Source organism: Chelonia mydas, chromosome 9 (assembly GCF_015237465.2).
Source record: "Chelonia mydas isolate rCheMyd1 chromosome 9, rCheMyd1.pri.v2, whole genome shotgun sequence".
Classification (NCBI taxonomy): Eukaryota; Metazoa; Chordata; order Testudines; family Cheloniidae; genus Chelonia; species Chelonia mydas.
In genome coordinates this window covers 72,500,480-72,522,753 of record NC_057855.1, presented here as the reverse complement: position 1 = coordinate 72,522,753, position 22,274 = coordinate 72,500,480, and the positions used below count along the sequence as shown (strand labels likewise).

General features: G+C 38.9%; 1 protein-coding gene across 3 annotated transcripts in view; it reads right to left on the bottom strand.

The window, feature by feature from the left end:
- The window catches only part of CHM (CHM Rab escort protein), a 132,547-nt gene that overhangs the window by 38,394 nt on the left and 71,879 nt on the right, over positions 1-22,274 (bottom strand). Inside the window, exon 9 of one of the 3 annotated variants that reach the window (XM_037908078.2) lies at positions 1,512-1,589. In XM_037908078.2, coding sequence (XP_037764006.1) covers positions 1,512-1,589 — 78 coding nt within the window. Of the gene's footprint in view, positions 1-1,511; positions 1,590-11,589; positions 14,847-19,444; positions 19,470-22,274 lie in introns of those variants that run through there. The other 2 variants (XM_037908079.2, XM_043521922.1) reach the window with 2 other exon arrangements.

Sequence of the window (22,274 nt, the reverse complement as noted above, 5' to 3'; positions counted from 1 at the left end):
CACAAGGCTTGAAACTTCCTGGAAGCAGGCAGAAGCATCTGGTAGCAAGGAGGAGAATCAGCACCACTGGACCAGTTAACCCTCTGTGGATTACTAGTGGTCCATGGACTGAAGTCTGGGAACTGCTTTGTTAAGCAAATAGTACTACTGAATCAACTGTGGAGTAGTGAGCACTGAAACTGGCAATTCTGTATGTTCCTAGAATTTCAGTGGTCCACACAGAATTGGTGTTACGTGCATATCTAAGCACAATATGGTAAGATTCAGTTTCGCTGTGAGAACCATGCGAGGTAAGTGAGTTGTGCCAATTTCAATTTCAATACTAAACAATTATCCTTATTAAAATATTATTGCACTAACCCATCAACATTTTCTAACATAAACAAGAACTGATTTTCAATATCCTCCTTACGGACTCTGAAATATTTGTCAACAGAAACTGAACAACAGTTTAAAAACACAGTTATAAAAGCTCACACAAAGCACCTGGAAACAAAACAAAACAAGAATTCCAAAGAATAAAAACCCCAAAACACAAAAAACCAAGAATTTCCATGTACAGCTTCTTTCATCTGAAAAGAAATCAAAACATTTTACAAACCACTTACTGGAATCACTTCAACCACCACTAAGTTACCACACCTCTGGGTTAGAAGTCAACAGCTGTTGAATGCTGCACAGCAACTCTAAAGCAGTAACTTACACTAGTTTCTGTTTCCATTCCAATAACTTAAAAATATCTAACTTAGAAAAAATATTCTAACTTTTTTTTGTTTTGTTTTTAAAATTAAGTTCACTCTCAGAACAAGATTTAGATCATCAAGTTTCAGTTTGTGGCGTATTTTGACTTTTAAATCCTTGAAAAAAAGACACATAGTGGTAACTATAAAAATTCAGAGAGGTGCAACTAATGTCACGGGGGGGGAGGGGGGGGGGGGGAGGGGGAGGGAGAGGAATGTGGGACGATTTTTCTTCACTCAACTTTAAACCTGCCTGTAGGCCTGATACTGCTGTAAAAGAATTTATCCTAGGATAAGAGGGCAGCATAGTTTATGACAACAATCTACCTAAAAACTCATTAAAGTCTTTTCTCTTGGAGTGACATGCATTATCAGCAAAGATTAATCTGATGAGTCTTTAGGTGAGCTCCATTTTTAAAAATGCAATAACAGAGGGCTTTGTTGTCATCTGATGAAAATCAATTAGAGTAGGTAAGGCCACAAGGAAAACTAACATCACTCATCACCAGCCCCCCGGCAGCTGAAATGATTTGTCTTCCAAGCTTGGGTGATCAGGAGCTGTAGTAATATCACAGGGAAATTAATTTAGTTTCTATATTCTAGACCCACTTTCCTTGTTCTGGAGGACCTATACACAAATTACTTTTAATCAAGGTTGATGTGTTCTTAATACCAAGGAGGATCTTTGAAGAATAATTTTTTAAAAATCGACTTCAGCATTTTTTAACTGTGTTTTATGTATAAGCGTTACTTGTACAGTATTACCCTTACCGTCCAGATTCTTTGTCCACTACAAGGCACTGTACTGAATGGCGAAGACAATAGATTCCACCAAATACGGCACACATCCTAGAAACATATTAGAAAAAAATAAAAGATTAATTGTGACTGATTGTAAACAACTTCTATATTGTGATAAGGGAAAGTGAATTAAGTTCAGCAATATACCAGAATTTAACATCCTGAGAGACAGAAGTCTGAACCCCAGAATCAGAGAGATCTCTCTGTACCACATGAGCCAGATCATATACTTTCAAAACTGTATTCAGAACCATGCAACTGAATTATTACTAGTGCACAGAGACATTAGATCAGAGAGCAGTGTGCGCACACATGCTAGTACAGTCAAAGGGCTTGATCTAGAAGTGAAGGGTGCTAAGCACCTCTTACAATGTGGTCAAAAGTCAGACCATGTTTCAAGCTCTGCTGCAAAAGCCTTGTTTTAGAATATAAGCCATATCTTTTGTTGCGGCTGAACACTTAAAAATGAGTATCAAAAGACTATTATAAAAAAAAGACAGAAAATTTAATTTAAAAGATTCCCCCCAGAAACCAGTATCCAAATCCAGATATTCTTTTGACAAACATGAACCTTCCTATCTCGGATCAGAGCACCTGCTATTCTTGAGGTTCTCTCTAGAGGACTTGGAAATGAAAGCTACAATAAAGTATTTGAAGCTGAGAAAGTCCTGGGGAGAAAAATGTTTCTTCTAAGCGTTACCAAGAGCTTAATAAGGCTCTTTACAATTCTGCGGCACTCAGCAGGCTCTCTGCTATTGTTATTTAAAAGAAAAAATGCCTATTTCTCTATTATACATGACCAAAGAGTCCCTTCTTTACTGCAAAGATATACCAACTGTCATGTACTTTCTTACAGAGCAACAACAACAACAAAATGCTCACACTCTTGTGGTTAATTATGCTTAATCTGAATTGTATTCAATATATTAACCATATAAATTACAAAGGCCAGTAAAGAGGATTACATCTTTTTTAATTAAAAGGAAGTTAACACATATTGCTCATTATATGATAGTCATTGTATTTATCTTACATTTATGTCAGCTATCTGACTCATAATATGGTAAATTTTTCTCTTAACTTTATTACATTCAATGTAAAACACATTAGATCTCTGTGGGAAGGCACAATGATACTAACATAGAACAGAACTTATGTTTAACTGTTAGTAGGAACAAATGACACATTATGAGGAAATCAGAAAATTATGTAAACTTTAGTTTTGCATTTTATCCAGCCACACAATGGCACAATTAGGTGTTTACTAAGACAAAAAAGAGTGCCTCCAACTGAATTAACACTTCCCACCACAGACCTTTTTGACACTTTCCTTCCAAGACCCTGCCAGACCTTGCTTAACGCATAACTACAAAAGGTGGCATAAATGATCATGGCAGGAATTTTCCCCAAAAGACGAACGGAAATTTTCAAGTGGCCATGGGGATCAACGATTAAATACTACAGAGTTCCAAACAATGCAGTATCAAGAGGTTTTCCTTTAAAAAAAATGCTACCAATAAAAGCAAGTTAAGAAAATTAAACCACCAAAATCAAAAATATTAAACCAATATTACTAGTCCACTCTAAAACCATGAGAAGTCACAGCTTAGAGAGAAACTCTAAAACAATTCCAGTACATTTCTAAAAAGTTTCTTAAAATGTGAAGGTCCCAGAATAAGCCTATCTTAAAGCAATGCACTGTAAAAACTTCAGAGCAATTTGTGATCTTACAGCATCAGTATGTGCGTGATGGAGATTTCTTTGAAGACAGTTTGATGTTACCTAAGAATTAAGGTTTCAAAATAAAGAAAGGTTTTAGTTATCACTTTTGCTCATAGTGAATAAACATTTGGTATATATTTGGCATTTGCTTCACAGTAAGGTTGCAAAATATTCATATTTTAGGACGAAGTGTTCCAGGGTCTTGATCTGTGTCACAGAGGAATTAAAAATAATGACCTTTTGATCTTTGAGAGAGAAATGAGCCCCGTCTGCAACTGAATTATTGACCTGCATGGCAAAAGATGTGCATACAGAGCAGATGGTGGGGAAGAGGAGACAGGACTGAGGCTTCTTCCTCTTCTTGTGTTTCAGGCAGTTTTGCTCACTCAGACTCTGGAAGCATTCAGAGCTCTAAATTACAACCGACAATTTGGACTCACATCCTTCTTGGGATATCCAGCATTTCTTAAGAAGATTGTTAGGGCCCTGATCAAGAAGCTATATGTGAGACTGATACCTATTAGGCAGGATGATTATTCTCTTGTTTTTAATCTTCAGTTTTTGTGGGGAAATATAGTTAAGGAAAAAGTAGAATTCCTTGATCTCTTAATTTGGTTTAAAGATTTGGTTTGCTAGTGTGAACAAACTGATCAATATTTACCTTCAGTAAGTCATGAATCATCTGATTTTTTTTTTTTTTTTTTTTTTTAAAAAGATCAGCAAATTTTGATATGACTGACTGCAAGGTTCTTTTGACATGCCTGGAAACCACAGCAGGAAAAGCTACATTGTGCTTATGTAGCTCAATCCTTTTCTCTCAAAGAGAACTCAAAGTAATACTGGACAATTACTCCTATGTCACATGGGCTTTCTTCTGTTATATTATTCAGCGGGTACAAAAACCTCTAAGAAAGATCAGACATTTGCATTGCAGTGCAACTGATACTTTGATGACACTCAGGGGTGGGTGGGTGGGTGTGTGTGTCAGAATGGCATAGTCAATGGGTTTTCCCCGTGTCCAGCGTTCAACCAATTCTTGGATGATATATAATAATCTGAGGCTCAATCCAGAAAAGACCAAGAAAACATTAGTAGCATAGGGGAATAGATATTAGAAACAGAAACAACATCTTTCCCTTGATTAAAGCAGTCTGCCCAACCTTTTTGACTTAAAAATTAAAATTTGGGATTTATTAGGTCCTCAACCTCTTCTTCTATATTTCCAGAAAGCAATGGCAAAGAGCTTCCCACCCTCACCTGCTCCTGTCAGGAAAGTTGAGATGTTTCCTTTCTGATACAAGCCTCAACAACCTTACCTTTGTCACCTGCAGCCAGACTCAATTACAGTAATCTGCTTTGTTTGGGGCACCAACTGAAGAAACATCAGTTGAGACAGAACTGCCTGCATATATAAAAGAGGGTTGGCCCTTCCCAGACAAGCCAAATTATGGGTTGAGTCTGGGGGTGGACTTACACCCCTGGGTGGATGCTGGGACTGTGTCTGACAAGCTGCTTGCCTATATATGAACAGGAGCAGACAGAGGTGGCCTTCTGCAGATTCATTGTCCACAATCACAATTTCTTCTTCTTCTTGGGTTACTGATTGCATATGATACCAATTTGTCACACTGTATGTATGGGTTGTTTGCTGTATATTGGGTTAAGAATTATGGCATTGATTGGAGTTAGGGCAAGGGGACCAGACATCTGGACTTTGTACCAATTATGTTGTTTGTATTGCATCGGCAACTTCAGACTCTGAAAGGTCATCACAGCAACATGGTAGAACTCATCTATCTTCCTCTCTTTTGATAGCTGGTCCTGGCAGTATTAGAAACAAAATTAAATGGGAGGTGGGAGGCAGGAAATTGGTATACCCAACCCCAGAGGTCAAGAGTTAGGGGTTCTCTTTTTCCTCTGAATTTGGCATCAGTCCAGCTTCACCAAGCCCACCTGTTGCCTCCAAATTTCTAGCGTAATGGCCCCTGACACACACAAGCATACAATTCTTGACCAAGAAATAGAAAAGAAAACCACCTGGAAAAGCAGTCTTAAACTTGAGGGGTTTTCTATAAGCACATAGGAAACAATGCTAAAAAAAGTAACAAAGCTAAATTTGCAAAATACAGCAATCAAAGAGACAGGCAAGAAGATTAAGGTTGTGTTTCCAGCTTTAACTCTGCCATTTTGAAAGTATAAATTACAATACAGGCAAAATTACATAACCACAGGTTCTAAGTACACATGTAAGTAAGGCAGTAGAGGAAAAACTATATTACATAAGTTTATATTATTCCCTTATTCATATGTTCTCATGACCTTCTACTGCATTACCCTTTTGTGCTGCTTGGTCTCCGACTTCAGGTGAAGTTACCTGCACACTTGGATCAAAAAAATCTTTCATCTAAAGTTTTCAAGTTATAGAAATATTTTTTAAAGAAGTCAAGTTAGTTTAGATTCCTTAATCCACATTGTGTGGTATAATTTTTTATAAACAGTATTTCAGTAAAACACTATAGTCATAGCACTATAGTTAAGGTTATGCCGAGTTTCATCAGCTTCTTCTGTTAAAAAAGAAAACAAAAAGTCACCAACTCCTAATACCTTCCACTTCATATTGTCCACACCACTTTTCTGTTCTATGTTAAGTTTAATGAATTCATTGTTACACTGTATATTCTAACAATCCTACAGCAATAGTTCCCTTTCTGGAGAATGGGACAGACTGAAGACAGACATATTATATGGGGAATGTGGTATAGAGGCAAAACATTAATAAGGCATACCTTGTATAAGGGATTTGTGGAAGACATTAGTTAAAGTGATTTTCTGTTCAATAAAGGAAACGTGGTGGTTGTGTGGTCTGGTATCCACCCGAGGATTTGAATGGAAGATAATGATACACATATCTATTAGCCAAATATTGCCTCCAGATCTAAAGCATCTACGAAGGGGATTAGCATTTTGGCAATGACTTCCTATTCTGAAACCTGCTTTCACCTCCTTTAAAAAAGGTATTTTCTTTACGTACAGTTGAAGAGTCTTTTAAGGATTTGAAACAAATTCAACTGCTTTCAACCTAAAGAAATACATGGAGGTCTAATTTCCTTTCATGGCTTAGAAGCTAGTGCATAGGACTGGGACTCAGGATACCCACCTCTGCCAGTGGCCTATGGGATGACCTTGGGCAAGTCACTTCAACTCCCCATGCCTCATTTTCCCCATCTGTAAGATGGGGACAATGATACTTCTCTCCCTTTGTAAAGTGCTTTGGGGTCTACAGATGGAAAGTACTATATAAGAGCTAGGTATATTATTAAGAGTCTATACTGTATATTTTCACATATGACCATGCCTACAGCTCCAAGACAGAGGCTTCAATGCCCACTTGGTCTTATGTATCTATTCCAGCTACAGCAATAATAGCATTGGGAAATTCAAGATGGCAGGCTGCCATGTAGTGTTCTCCAACATTTCTTGGAGGATGGCATCAAACTAGGTTGCTGTTCAGTCAAATATAACTACAGTATAGTTCCAATAAATTAGATGGAGTAGATTCAAAAGAATAGTATTTTTCCTTTAACAAGGTTATCGATAAAAAATGGACTACTCCATTTTCCTTTAGATCTACAATAGCCTCTATTTCCTCATTCAATTTCTCTTCCTCTTTCGGAGCACCATCCTAAATTAGAATATATGTTATTGAAAAAAAGAGTTTGAGAGAACTATACAGATAGCATAAAGAATAATTTCTAATTGTTGAACCAACACATTTTAATCTGCTGTTAAAGATTTCATCTGTCATAAAATCTTCCACATATGTCAAAGCGAAAACAAACTAAAGCATGAGCCTTTGCTTTTGAAATGTTGTATTTATTCTCTTTGCAAATCAAAATTTCTATCATTCGTAAATTTCAGTATTTGATGTATGGCAGCAACTGACAACAAACAGAATGATTACTGTACGATATATAACTTTGGTTCTTTGAGATATAGTTATTGTGGACCTGAGATTTTGAATAGTTACATCCATATAGGCTACACATCCACCTCCTCATGCTTTCATATGAAGGCGTAAGGGGTGGGGTGGCTATGACCCTCCCTCAGTTCCCTCACAATTCAAAGCCCATAGGCACCGAGGACTTCAAAAAGCAGGGACGGAGGGTGGGTCATGGGAGCCACACTAACTGCAACATCTAAGAACCATAGCTACAGTAATAGTAAGTAAGTAGTAATAGTTCAGTCCAAGTATTTGTGTGAATCTCACAATATGGAACTTGTCAGCAGTATCCTCACTGTATGGTGGGAATGAGGCATTCTAGCTGTATTAGTCAAATAACATTTGAAAGCACTGCTCCCCCAAACTTGGCATCTGATCTAGCTGGTAAGTCAAGGGCATAATGTTGGACAAAGACTAATGAGTTGCTTGCTCCACGTTGATGCTTGCAGATTGAAGATAATCCAAATGTTTTTGAAGGAGGCTGAAGATGTTGCCTGCCTCCTGGTGGAGTGAACCTTGACAGTCAGAAGGACAGGCCTTGCCTGCCACCTGAAAAAGATGGAAATATAGCATGTGATCCACTGAGTGATTCTTTGTGATGAGATGGCCCAGCCTTTTGAAAGGGCAGATATGGCCACAAAGAGGTGAGGAGAAAGCCTAAAGGGCTTGGTCCTGTCAAGAGCAACAGAGTGAGGCTCTGGAGATGTCCAGAGTGTGTAACTTTTCCCCTTGCAGTTTCAGAAGGATGATTAGATTGACTGGTTCTGAGGGAATTCTGAGAACTATCATAGGTTGGAACTTGAGATGCAATGGACCCAGCAACCCTGGGTCTCAATGGAAGAACATACAGGGAGGTTCAACCAGGAGGGCTTGGAGTTCATTGACCCTCCTTGCCAAGATGACAGCAATCAGAAAAAATGTTTTAATGGTTAGATGATGAAATGAGCAGCCTGAAAGTAGCTCAAAGGAGCTTTAGGAGGACAAAGCCTTCGAGGAAGTGGATACTGTTAGGCATAAGAAATGCAATTTCACCACAGTATGACATGCCAATACTGCTATAAATTGGACCCTGAGAGCTGAATGCTCAAGGGCAGCATGTAGTTGAGGATCTTGGGTACTGCGAGCTCCACTGGGTCTAGATCAGGTTAAGGCAGCCCATAAAGCAAACCTTTTCAATTTTGAGTAGATCTTGCAGATGGCTTTCTGATCTGTGTAAGAATTACCTCAGTATGTCAGGAGAAGTCTGCCAGTATTGTTCAAAAAGCCAACATCCTAGCAGTCAGGTGCAATGACTGTGGATGTGGGTGCAATATCTGACACGATTCTGGGATATTATGTCTGGGAGATGGATGGGGACTGAATGGACATTTGCAATAAGTCTGTTGGCAAGAACTGGAGCTACGAGAATCAGTGTGCCTTGTTCCATCTGACCTTAACCATCACTGTGGGTATTTGAGGAATAGGTGGAAAGGCACATAGGAGGCCTTGAGCCCACTATAGCAGGAAGGCGGAACAAAAATGAAGACATTTGTCATAGTCATTGGTAATGAAAAGGGCTATTGTGGGAATCCCTCCATGAATTGAACATTGGCTCTATGGTGGATTGCTGCAGTGAGCACCATAGTTGGTTACTGCATGCCTGCTCAAGAAGTCTGCTAGATAGCTGGTAACACCTGGAAGGTATGAAGCCAGCTGGCTTCTTCTCTGTTGATGTCTTCCTGTTCATAGCTTAATGGCTTCCTGGCAGAGGAGTGATAAACAAGCTCCTCCCTGTTTATGTAGTGCACTGCAGAGGTGTTGTACATCAACATCTACATTGTGCAGTTTTGCAGGACAGGTAGGAATGCCATACAAGACACTCTTATGGCCCTGAATTCCAGGATGTTTACATGGAGTTTCAAATAGACCTGGGACCAAAACCCCTGCATCTGCAGATGGTTTTGGCCCCAGCTTGTTGCTGATGCATCTGTGAAGATTCATTGTTGGAGAAGGGGCACAGAGTTGAACCCCTTTTCATCCATTCGTAGGATCTATCCAGCAACCTAGGTCCCTCAGGACATGAAACAGTACTGTGACCTTCTTGTAGATGTGGTGTTCGGACAAAGAGTACACCAGCCTCAGCTAGAGTTGTGGAGGCCGTAGAAGTATGGTAAAGGATGTCACCTACATGCATACTGACATGTGACCTAGTTGTCCTAGGTAAGTTTGCACCATCATTGTTGGAACTTGACTTGTCATGTATCTACTACAGGATTTAAAACCAGTCCTCTAGTAGGCTTTTGCTGATTGCAATAGCAAATCCTCTGAACTACCATCTGTGATGAGATGTGATGCTTTCTTGTAGTTCACAAAAAGGCCTAGTTGGGAGAATAAGGAGAGGCTGTCATGGTCTCCTGCTAGGACCTGCCTCTGACTAGCCAATCGTCCAGGGACAGATAAACATGAGTAGCTCATCTCCTCAAGTATACTGCTACCACTGCGAGGCATTTTATGAAGACTCTTGATGGAGTGGATAGCTCAAACAACAGTACTTTGTACTACTATCTGTTGGGCTCAACTGTGAATCTTAAGTACTTGCTGTGGGTTGAGTGGATATCTTTGTGGAAGTATGCATCCTGTAAGTTATAGAGCTATGAACCAGTCTTAAGCTTAAAGAGATGGAATGATCTAAGCAAGCATTACTGCCCTGAATTTGAGACAGCGTATGTATATGTTCAGAATCCTCTGGTCTAGGATAGGACAAATCCACCCTCTCTTCTTTGGAATAAGGAAACAACAGAGTAGAAGCCTCTTACCCTGTGTTCAGGTGGTACTTCCTTGGTGGCTCCTAGACAAAGCAACAAGGCCACTTCCATTTTCAGTAGGCTCTCATGAGAAGGGTCCCTGAAGAGGAGGGAAAAGGAGGGTAGGGGGTAAAAGGATGAAATAGGATGGGGATAGCCATGAGCGATGATTTCCAGCTCCCACCTGTCCGATGTTATGATAGACCACACTTGGTGAAAAAGAGCAAGGAGATTCCCAAAGGTTACATGCTCTGAATTGACTCCTGGCAGTCCTGTCAAATTTGCTGACACTCTCCTTATGCAGGGTGAGTCGCTGAGGAGGACAATAACTGACTGACTAACTTTCCCCTTGTGTTATTCGGACCAGTGATCTGCTAGGTCACTCCGATCCTTGACTCTGGGAGCCAGCCTTACCCTGCTCTGCTGTGAGAATCCCCACTCCTGGGCTGTTCTCACATAGCCTCTGGCACGTAAGCTGCTCCTTGGATTGTGCAACTGAATGACACTAGCCAATATCTCTGGTCCCAGACACAACCCTAGGAACCTCCGTCTTGTAGTGTCCAGTCATGCCCTCTGAACACTGCAAGCTTATATGGGTTCGTCAATTTAACAAAGAAATTGATATGTACCAGGCTTGTTATCCCAAGGGGAGTCTCTGACATGCTTCAAACCAAACACACTGCTTCAGGTAGAACAAACAAACAAATTTATTAACTACAAGGAGACATTTTAAGTGATTAAGTGATAGGCAAAAAGTCAGAGTGGTTACCAAAAGAAAAGAAAATATAAGCACGCAGTCTAAACTCTCAACCCTATTAGACGGGACAACATCTAGATTAAGCAGTTTTTCTCACCCCACTGGATATTGCAGTCCCTAATATACAGGTTTGTTCCTTAAACCTGGGCCAATCTCCTCTGTTGGAGTCTTTTCTTCTCAATGTCTTAGTTGCTTGCAGTGAAGGTGGGGGCAGGAGAAGGGCCCAGTATGTGTCCCCTCTGTCTGTTTTATACCCTCAGTCCATGTGCTTGAGCAGCACAAGTGTAGGCATGTCTGGGGGGCATTGCAGAATCTCTCCAAGCAAGGTTGAGCAATTCCCCTGGTGTGGCCTCATGCAGGTGAGTCATTGCATTGTAGCTCCCTTGCTGGACAACGGCTGTTGATGGTTTGTTTGACACCCGGCCTGGGCATTGGTTACTTTCCTTGCTGTTACATCTGGCTGATTCCCCAACTTACAGCATGTTTTAGTGACCACCATACAACACAATTCTCATAACTTCATATGCATTAATGACAGGTTTCAGAGTAACAGCCGTGTTAGTCTGTATTCGCAAAAAGAAAAGGAGTACTTGTGGCACCTTAGAGACTAACCAATTTATTTGAGCATAAGCTTTCGTGAGCTACAGCTCACTTCATCCACAGTATGCATCTGATGAAGTGAGCTGTAGCTCATGAAAGCTTATGCTCAAATAAGTTGGTTAGTCTCTAAGGTGCCACAAGTACTCCTTTTCTATATGCATTAATGATACACATAAACGGATAGAGAAATGACTTTCAGCAGATCATAACCTTTCCCCAATACCTTACAAGGCATGCTTTATAGGTAAGATCACAATTATATGAAAATGAGGAATATGGGGGTTACAGTACACTCCCCCAAGGTATAGACTGTCACACTGACATCTCCTGATATACATGGCTTTTTACTTAGAAGGATAATTGGGCTTTCTAGTGCGCTATGACTGGTTTCACCTAGGTTGGTAGTAGTATAGTTTGCAGTAATGGTCAAGGATACAGACTCCCATGGAGCGTAAGATAGCTTTTGAGTTCTTAAGGGACTGAAGAGCATTGTCACTGTACTTGCTGAACAAATCCATCCCCTCAAAAGGTAGGTTATCTCTTGTGAGTTGTACCTCCTTGAGAAGTCCTGAAACGTAAGTCACTGCGTGGCAAGCTGTCATGTTGTAGATTCACAGTTTGCTGTGCAGTCACTTGCCATGTAGATAGGAAGAACTTTGTCAGGGCCTCTGTGCACTTTACAGGTTTCAAATAAAAAAAAAGAAGAGGACACCTGAGCCTTTTCAATGGCAATAGAGTTTAATCACTGAGCTGGGCAGTTTGTCATTCTTGTTTTGCCTGAACTTGGTTGGCTGTGTCTGACAGTGAAGAATGAAAGAATTCCAGCCCTAGCATCCCAAAATCCAGGTTTACATTGGAAAAAGAGTGGAGTCAGGCAGGTATCAGTAACATTACTTAGTGCTAGGCCCAAAGTACAAAACACTGGCCTTTTAGGGAACTGATTCTCCTCAGAGGGAGTAAGTTGGGTGAAGAGACAATTTGTACCCCATATCTGTTTGGGAAGTATGCTGACTTAGCGGATAAACATTGACTGAAGGATTGTAGGGACCTAGACCACTGGGTTATTAACCCTCACAAGTTTTATTTAACAGTAAAATTGCAACCAGTGACCTTTAACCACTGTAAAGCATGTGTTTTACTTTAGGGCTTTACATGGTGGAGCTTGACAATATTTCTTTCATAAAGGTTCATGTTAGAAATTAGTTACATTTTAACTTAATTAAAACAAAGCTCTCTTAGTAATAAATTACATAATTTTTTTCTTTGACTTCCACCATAACCTGAGGAGTAAAGTGTTTTTTGATAAATGCACCTTACTTTCTAAACATGGCTTGACAGAATTGTGCTGCTTGACTGCACAAAAGTGTGAATGGCTCTTATTTCCAACAGTAGTCTGCTACCCAGAGGAAAAGGACATGACCTGTTTTCAAAGCATGCAGGTGGAAGCCAATTAAAAAAAATCAAAATAGCAAGGAATTCTGTGTGTATCATGTTAAACAAGTACAAAGAACTGGAATTCCTATTAAAATAGCCATGCGTGAAAAATATGAATTTGGAAGCAGTCCAATATTATTTAAATACCAAAGCTGAATTAAACTAAATGAAGTCCCAATAATTTATGACAAACAAGTAAAAATCATCATGCCAACATTACCTTAATACAATACACCATTCAAGATGATTTGACTATACTAGAAGTACAAGGTAACTCTTTGATACCATTAACCCTAAACGACAGACGTTTAAACTGATATTACTCTAATTAACTGGCTACTGCCTCCACCAATAATTCAAGTTTTGCTGAAAGATAGCACCAACACTGTACTCGACTTCAACTTTGCCCTGGTGACATCAAATCATATTACAGCTAAATTAACAGTTGTGAAAATTTTCGGCCTGGTAGACCCCATCATACATAGCCTTTAAATGCCATTTCAGTTCCTATCAAGGCAGGAATCAGCAGACGTAATTTTTAATACAGCTGCGAAACAATAGGACCCATTAATAGCTGAACTTTTGACAGCATATTCATGATGATTTATGAGTTTGTATATAATTTGATTATTCTATTAATTCTACTGATTACTGTTTCAGCTAATACAGTGAAGGTCACTTCCAAAATAAATCTTCATTACATTTCACAGAAAGTAACTGCCTCCAACTAGCTGTTTTCTTTAATTAAACACTAATGTAACAAGAAAGAAAATAGGCTTTAGGGTTGCTGCATCTGTTGCTACAAGAGGAGTATATTGCTTTGATGTAATGCTCCCTGATCCTAATTTTTTAAAAAATAGAAGGGCTCTTCATCTGACATCTTGATTTTCAACATAGAAATATCAAACCAACACTTACATTTACAGATTTATGTAGTTTCAAAATGAACTGAAGGTAAACGACTAAGAAAAATGCAACACAAGATTGCAATGTATCCTTCACCACACAGAAAAGCTTTCATTTATAGTATATGGTCTTTTTTATTTTCTAAAATTTGTGTGTAGTGATTACACAAGAAAAGTCCTCGCCCTAACAGTTTTTCCTATAGCAGGATATACAATTTTTTCCCTCTTCCTTAAAGATGACTACTCTATGACCATGAGAGGGAAAGCTTTGGAGAAAGATCTAAGACAAACATGCCAAAGCCCAGAATTAACGCATTATCCTCCTTCAATTTATTTTTTACACACAGGGCAAGCTGTGTCCGGGATCTGATGTTATATTCTTTGTTTCCTCAGAGTCCCTGGAACTTCAACATTTCCTGAAGTACAGTATTATGTTCTAAGAGAACCCTGGAAAATAGGCTATAGCCAACACAAACATAATTCAAACAAGGCCATATCTCCATAAATAGATTAATTGTCTCCATCAGAAAATTTCAGTATACAAAAGAAAACCTTAGTATGCTTACAGAACACCTGGACATTTAAAAAAAAAAATCTGCTCTTTCAGTGAATAATTCTCTCTAGGAAGACCATCACACCATCTGTAACTCTCTCGTGTCAAGGGAATTATTGGGAAGGGTAAGGTATTCAAAGATACCAATCACCTACATAGCAAGCAAATGAATGGCAGAGTCAACTATTTGTATTGTTTTTCTGATTTTTGAAGGATTATGTTGGTCTTGCCAGTAAAATTTTAACTAGGTCTTCAAGGATTGTCTCTAAAACTTGGTGTATTAGCATAAGTAGCAAAATGACAATATTTAGATTTAAAGTATAATCTTACATAACCAGCAAGTGTCAAGGTAGACTCATCTGGAGGACTGCTAATTTCCAGGAGAGTGTGATGCAGGATCCACTTATCTTCATCCATCTATGTTCCCGCTGCAAGTTATCTTCTTGACCTTTCACTCTCCCATGGAATCAGCAAGGAGTGGGAAGCCAGAGGTATACAGATGCGACTAGGTGAAAGGGACATCCTGGCCAAGAGCCAGGAGGAGATCCATGCTGAAGAATAAGATACTGGATGAAGAGTATTAGCCTCTTCACTCATTTTGGTTTGTGGTGGACTTTTTTCACAGTAGGCACACAGGGCAAGGAAGAAGCTTAATAGATACCAAAGGGGGAGAGGGGTGCAAGTTGCATGGCGGCGGGTGGGGGGGGGGGGGAGGGAGGGAGGGATGTCTGGGGGACAAAGTAATCCAGCAAAAAGCAACACTGAGCAAATTACTACATCTATTCCTCCCCAGGATCCTAAGGGTATTATTATAATCTGATTATAATGGTTAAGAAATAACTCCTCCCCTCTATATAAAACCAAGTCTGCTATTTAGGTAAAAATTTATGGTACAGTACTGTGCACTTGATTTTAATTGGGAGCAGGTATGGTTAAAACACAAACCTGGGGGTAAGGCAACTGGGTGCTATGTCTGGCTTTGTCACAGACCCCTTTGTGACAACCTCTGTGCGTCAGTTTCCGCAAGTATAAAATGTGCATAATTCCAACATACCTCCCATGGATAAAAATAATGCATTTCATATTTGTGGTTTAAGATCCTCAGATGGCACAATCTACACCAAAGTGCAACATTTTATTAGGATTTACTAGGATTAGTAAAGAATGATGTAAAATTTTTAACATCATTTCCAAATTTTAATAAAATGACATCAATTTTAACAGCATAAATATGAAACTCTGGCAACAAAACTGAACAGTTTAACTCAGAAACTTGGATGGCCATGAACTATTTAAATTCCATGTAACTTTTGCTTTTAATGATAAAAAATAAAGTTTTCCAGTTCATAGGATTTTGGCATATTGCTTGGCTCCAATCCTGCAATAAATTCCACACAAGTGTAGGATCTTAGGAGCTATCCCAACACCTAACATTTAACAACAGCAGAGTTGTGTAACACAATGAAAACACTTATGATAAGCTCTGTATTTAGCATCGTATACTGTTAGTTCACAAGGATAATTGAATAATATATTAGTAAGATTATTAATATATAATGTAACTCCTGCAGAACGTGGCTGATAATTCAGAAGACTTAAGGGGGAAAACGATTAGTTGCATCGATTAGTACACAGTGCTGAAAATATAAATCCCAAAACATAAAAAAAAATCAATATGTATAACTATCCTTTAAAATAGTCATTTAATATAAAAGGTGGCATTGCAGTAACAATTTTCTATAGTTAAATGTACTTATTAGGAATGCTTCATTACAAACATTTTAGAATATATTTCCCCCCCAAAATTTAAAATAATTTGATATGCCTAATACACACACGTTGCACATAGGAAATTAACATTGCATCTGTACATTTAACAGTAACAAGTAAGGTGCAAATGTAATGCAAACACTGCTAGTTCTACAGTATGCACAAATACTCATTGTGGGGTCATCTCTTTTTCCAAGTGTATGAATCTCAGCACAAATTCTTGGAAGTCAGAGATAAAATTGACAGACTAGCATCACAGTTCACAATATCACTTTGAAATGTATACAAGAGGAGTTGCTATTTTAGTTTCCTAGAGGGATGTCTGAGCAATAGTGATAAGGAAGGAGGAGGGGCCCTCCTAGATTAAAAGGAGGGACAAGACTGGGATATTCACGGGGAAGCAAGCTTCACTGCAAAAAGGAAACAAGGTCTCCCCTACAGTAAACTGATGCTTAACCCACATGAATTATGAAAACTACCATCAGGGTGCTTTCGTGTAAATCTATCCTAAGGATTGCCCCTACCATAGGCCTAACTCTGTATGTCTTCCTCCTGAACTGTTTATCAGAAGGCACAGAATAAATGTGACATCCTAGGACTAAAACCATTTAAGGGACAGAGAAAGATGTGTGTTTCAGGATCCCTGAAAGTGATAAAACTCAGGCTCAGAAAAATAAGATGACAGAAGCTTGTTCCATAGCTCTGAACATTCCACTAGCTCTGCCCCATACCTGTGAGGTACGTCCTGGAGATTGTTCAAATTATGTGTTCTGTTTTACCACAGCTGCTGTTTAGGCATATAGTATGTCCCTCTGAAAGCTGGGGTCCAGACCATTTGGAAGCTTTGCATGTTAAATAGAGGACCCTGGTCTCAGTATGTGGCCCATGGAGAAAGTGAAGAAGTTGTGCAATATACCCTTGCTGCTCTGTCTTGCTTAGCAGACAGGAACTGCACATTATACTGGCTTTAATTTCCAAGTGGCCTTTATGGTTACTCTCCAGGTAGAATGTGTTTGAAATAGTCTCTGCAAAAGCAGAAGAGAAAGATTTCTTAATTTTCCTCACTGTTTTACAATAGAATTTATGAGGAATTCACTCAGGTACTGAAGACAATAGAGTTTTCAGACAAACATGGGACACTTAAGTTACAAAGGATTCTGAAAACTTATGGTAAAAAACTACGTGGAGTAAGTCACAAAAATTGCAAGTATTCTGTCATTTGTGTAAGTATAAAGGGATACTAATAATCTAGGCTTTATTTCAAACCAGAAATTTATTTGCGTCCATAAATTGCACAGTAAATCAAAACTTGGTGCAGAGGTGACTAAATACGACAGACTCTGCAGCATCATGAAAGGTCTTTTGAGCACATCTCAAACACCCCAGAGAAAGAATTTTGGAACTGGGATAAAATCATTTGTTTAGAGAACACACTGGATTTCTTGGCTGTAGAACTGTCTATCAGCCCCCAATATGAAAACTACTCAGTCTTAAAATAACTTAGGAATAAGAACTGAATTTATCCTATAATAAGGATTGGCATAAAACAGCTCTTTAGCCATTTTACTGCCACTTTACACACCTACATTTAAGAAATTCTCCAGAGGACTCCACAGTGCGAAGCACAGGGTGACTAACTCGGATTAGAAGTACACAGCACATTTGGCTGAGTTTTGGGAGAAGACCAGAAACAAATTAGAGAATGATTATTTTAGATATTAATATCTATAACATGTAACATTTTGTAACTGGAGGAAAATTAAGCAGAGTTTCAAAGCAAAAATTGCTTAAAATAAGCTTGCTAATGGGCAAAAAGATGTCCTTCCAATGCCCGAATATAATACATTACGTTCTGTATCAAAATGGATATTGGCTCTTAGAGATGCTGACTCGAAGAGATCTATCTTTAAAATGGTACAACCCTGAAAAATGTCATGACAAAGTAGATCTTTCCCAAACAATGCAAAGCCAAATGCAACAAGAAATGCATTTATTCTTGATTTTCCTTTGCCTCTTCTGCTCATATTGATATACCTTTCCCAAGCTCCTCCATACTCTGCTTCAGGATAATATTGTCAATAGTTAGAAAGGTGACTTAAATTTACTTTAGTCGCACAAATTCTTCTCTAACAAAGATCTATTTGGATCAAATGTAGTACTTTTGTAAGCAGATGTAACTAGTAAACTCAACAAGGTTACTCTTGTGACCCAGGGAGTCCTTTAATGCCAACTGACAGAGGGCGCACCATACCATAACTCAGGCATTGCCCCAATACACTTGTCATAATCTGTATCTGAAAGGTGTCTTGTAAGGTATCATTTGCAAACCAGTAACACGCTGATCATTAACATTATTGTGTAATGTACGTATGGGCAGTGTATAAAGAATTATAGATGTGTGCCAGAAATATGTTCTAAAAAGGTGTTTGCAAGCAATGCATGAGCCCAGCCTGTCCTAGACAAAGGAATGTTGTTTCGCCTGTGTCTTCAATATAAACTGAGCCAGGTAACACCTCAGGAGGACAGTGAAAAGCACTTCTACATATAAAGCACACAAAGTTATAAATAAGCATGGCAGAAGACTGCTTAATGATCACAATAGGGGATGGAGCCTGCATCCCTCGGAAGCCTTCCTGGCTCTTGAAACAGAGACAATAGACTTTGGAAAACAGAAGCAGAAAGAGAAAGTCATTTTGGCATCCACCAACTGGGGGACAAACAGGGAGCAGTGCCCTTTGAGCTCATGAAAACCAAGAGCAGCTAGAACTGACTACAGGGGAGAAGATGTAACCCAAAGATGGTAACTTGCTGAAGTTACGTTTTAGTCACTAGAAAGCACGTTTTGTTTTACTTGTAACAATGTGTCTTCTGTTCTGTCACTTAAATATCTGTTAATAATAATAATAAAATCAATTCTTTCAGCAAACAATTCTCTCTATGAAGACCACCACACCAGTAAGCTTATTCCTGTTTTAGTACAAAACCATCTCAGTGCTGTGTATTAAACTGAAGGATGAAGTCCTCAGCTAAAACAACAGGCTGGGTGTACTCTGTCTCTTTGGAGGCAGTGAACTTAATTTCTGAGAGTATCTACTGAGAGGAACTGCACGCTGCGGGGGAGACTGTTTTGGAGACTCGGAACTGGAAAGGGTGTTGGTGTCACTCTTCAAAGAGTAACTTGGCTGGTGGAAGCCAAGATGAGGCCTCTGCGCTGTGAGCAGGCTCATGGTATCAGGGCTCTGAGCCAAAGCAGCACAGCACAGAAGCACCCAGGGTTGCAGGGCAGACAGTGACAAAACCCCAAAGCATCATACCTTCTTCCAACAGGGATGCATTTGGCCCACTCTCTGCAGCTTGTGCGTTTGTCTGGACACATTATTCTAACTCTTGAGGTTTAATAAACACTGGAACAAGGAATGAATGCAATGCTGGTTTAAACAAGGTTAGCCTCAATAGGAGGGGAAGATTATTATCTTCCATTTTCCTTTATCCTTTGAAGTCAGGAGAAACAAATATGGAGTAAAGAAAAGTATTCTGTAAAACATTTTAAAACAGAGTGGCAAAAATATGGATGCATTCTCCCCACTTTGTCCTTAAACGAGAATCAATGTAACAAAAAATAGGTTGCATTTTTATTAAGTTACAAGGACTAAAACAATGATATACACTATTTTCACTATGACAAACATGGAATAGGTAAAACTGTGTTTAAATTAGAAATTAATGAGGGGAAATATGGAGGTCTGTATTCCTCTCAAACTACATGCCCCATTTTCATTATGGGCTATATTAACATATTGAAGATGAAAATAAACACCTTCAAAGTAAGATTTTTGGGAAAAATCAGAAAACATGAAGGTAGAAGTGGGAGACACTTGGAGCCCCTGACAGCACTTTACTAAACCCAGCTTCAAGAACCCCTACAACTGACTCAGATAAAACCACTACAGTAGTTGATAGCACTATTAATGTCTACTAACATAATAGCTTTATCTCATGTCCATCTAGCCTCCCAATAGAGTTTAACATATTGACACACTGTATAGAAATAACTATTGTCCTTGTCAGGAGCCACCTAACACTCAAGATGCAGATGCTCAACCAACAGAAGCAGCCAGAGAGAGAAGGCGGCTTCACCGATTCTATCCTCCCTCCTGCCACCCTTCCTCCTCAATTGTGTGGGAGAGGGATCAGTTGCCATCCACCAATCCCTTCTAATCCCAGTGGGAAGGAAAAGGAGACACACAGAGCCCCTGGCATGGTGGAGAGAACAGGGACCCTGGTGCAGGGGAGGAGGAGGGAAAGAAGAACAAACAAGAAGGCCCTCGCATGAGGGAAGTAGTGTGGAGTTGCAGGGAGCCCCTGAACAAGAGGGGGACAGGAGGGATGCAAAGAGCTCCTGATGGATGCAATGAACTCAGCCTACAGAAGCAAAGTGTGCAACCTAGTATATTTTTATCATGTTTAATTGAATATTTCAACATTTGGTAGTAATCACAAGATTAACTTCTATGCACAGATAGATTGATGTTGACCTCATAATGGAGAATCCTTTTCCAGGATTTGACCCTTAGGCCTCAAACCTGCAAGCAGTTCTGCCCTCACAAAGGAGCTTGCATGAGTGTCCCCTTGTGGACAAGCTCTTAGTCTTTGCTAATACTATTTTAGAGCCCTATTAATCACTCCAATGGAAATGGGAGTTTTGCAATGGTACTGAATAGGGTCCTTAAAGAGGTGCTGACAAGATAAAAGTAATATTTTAGAAACAAGATAGCATTGTTAATACAAGACAGCCTTAATTATTAAATAAATTGTACTTTTTGCATTTCAGGTTCATTATTTGTATTCAGAGTGGTGAAACTATAACTATTACTACTGTCTGTTTCACTCTGCGTGTTATGCAGTAGAAATGCTATTGGTGTTTCCCATACTGTAGGGAAATATTTAAATCCTCTCTCAGTGCAATAAACTGCTTGCTTTTATTGAAAACATTTCTATTGGGTTACTAAATCTATACACTTTTAGCCTAAACCCCTTGACAACATCCTTATAACCACCCAAAGCAGGATTCCATACTGTATATTCTAGTATTCTGAAGAACACCAAGTATTCAGCCAGTGAAGTAGTTAGTAATTACTTAAATAGCTCCAGTGCTTTCAAATAACTTATTTAAACAGACATACAAATAGCACAGTTTGTGAAGAGAGTTCACTTCTAAGAGGGATACTATTATTCACAAAGGTCTTCATATACTGTACTTAGGATGTATGTTTCAACATAAAGGTTATTTCCAAATTAAAAGTTCTCCTCCTGTCCAAACCTGAGAAATAATGTGGGCAAGGACACAAAAAAGCATTTCATAGCTTTATTAACGACAATGCTCACTGATCTGTGAATAACCTGAAAAAAACGGGGATTATTGAGTTACTTTACCAATCTATCCATCCATCACAAGAGAACAGGCCTCAAAATGATGGATTATCTCACCTCCCTAATGTTTATTCCAAGGAAGACTCTCTCCTCAAGGGAAAAACAAACAGATCAGACAAACAATCATGCTAACTACACTTACCCATTTTGCATCCCTATGCCAATATGAACTGTAACTAAAGAAAAATATGTCTTTTTTTTCAAATTGCTATGTCGAGCGCCCCATTATTTAAATTAAATGCAAGTAAAAAGTTCAGAAAAGGGGAGCAAGGTAAGTATTGTTCAGATTTAGAACTTAAAGAAAATGTGCCTAAGTATTGACTTGATTCATATTTACAGTACTTCCAAGATGAATTTTCAGGTCAAAAAAATGAAGTTCTCTTAAAAATTGATACAAATCTATACAAATATGCAAATTACACATTTTAAAATTTAGGACTCAACTCAGATCTTAGATATGGATAACATATCCCATTATCTGATAAAATCAGCTGTCCTGTTTTCACAGATATACTCCATAGCTAATTTCATAAAGCTCAATGCTATCTTCCCACGTATCTGACACCATGTTAAGTTAACATGTCTTAATTTTCCATATTTTATTACCTTGCCAACTTTAATGCTTGCAAAATTTACAGAAAAACTATGTAAGTTGCTCAAATCTGGAGTCAAGGCAGTTATTCTATTCCTTTACAGCTACAAATTAAAAAAAAAAAAAAAAGACTTACTCAACATCAAATTCGTTGCAAGTCTTGGGACAAATCCAAACGTTCTCGGAC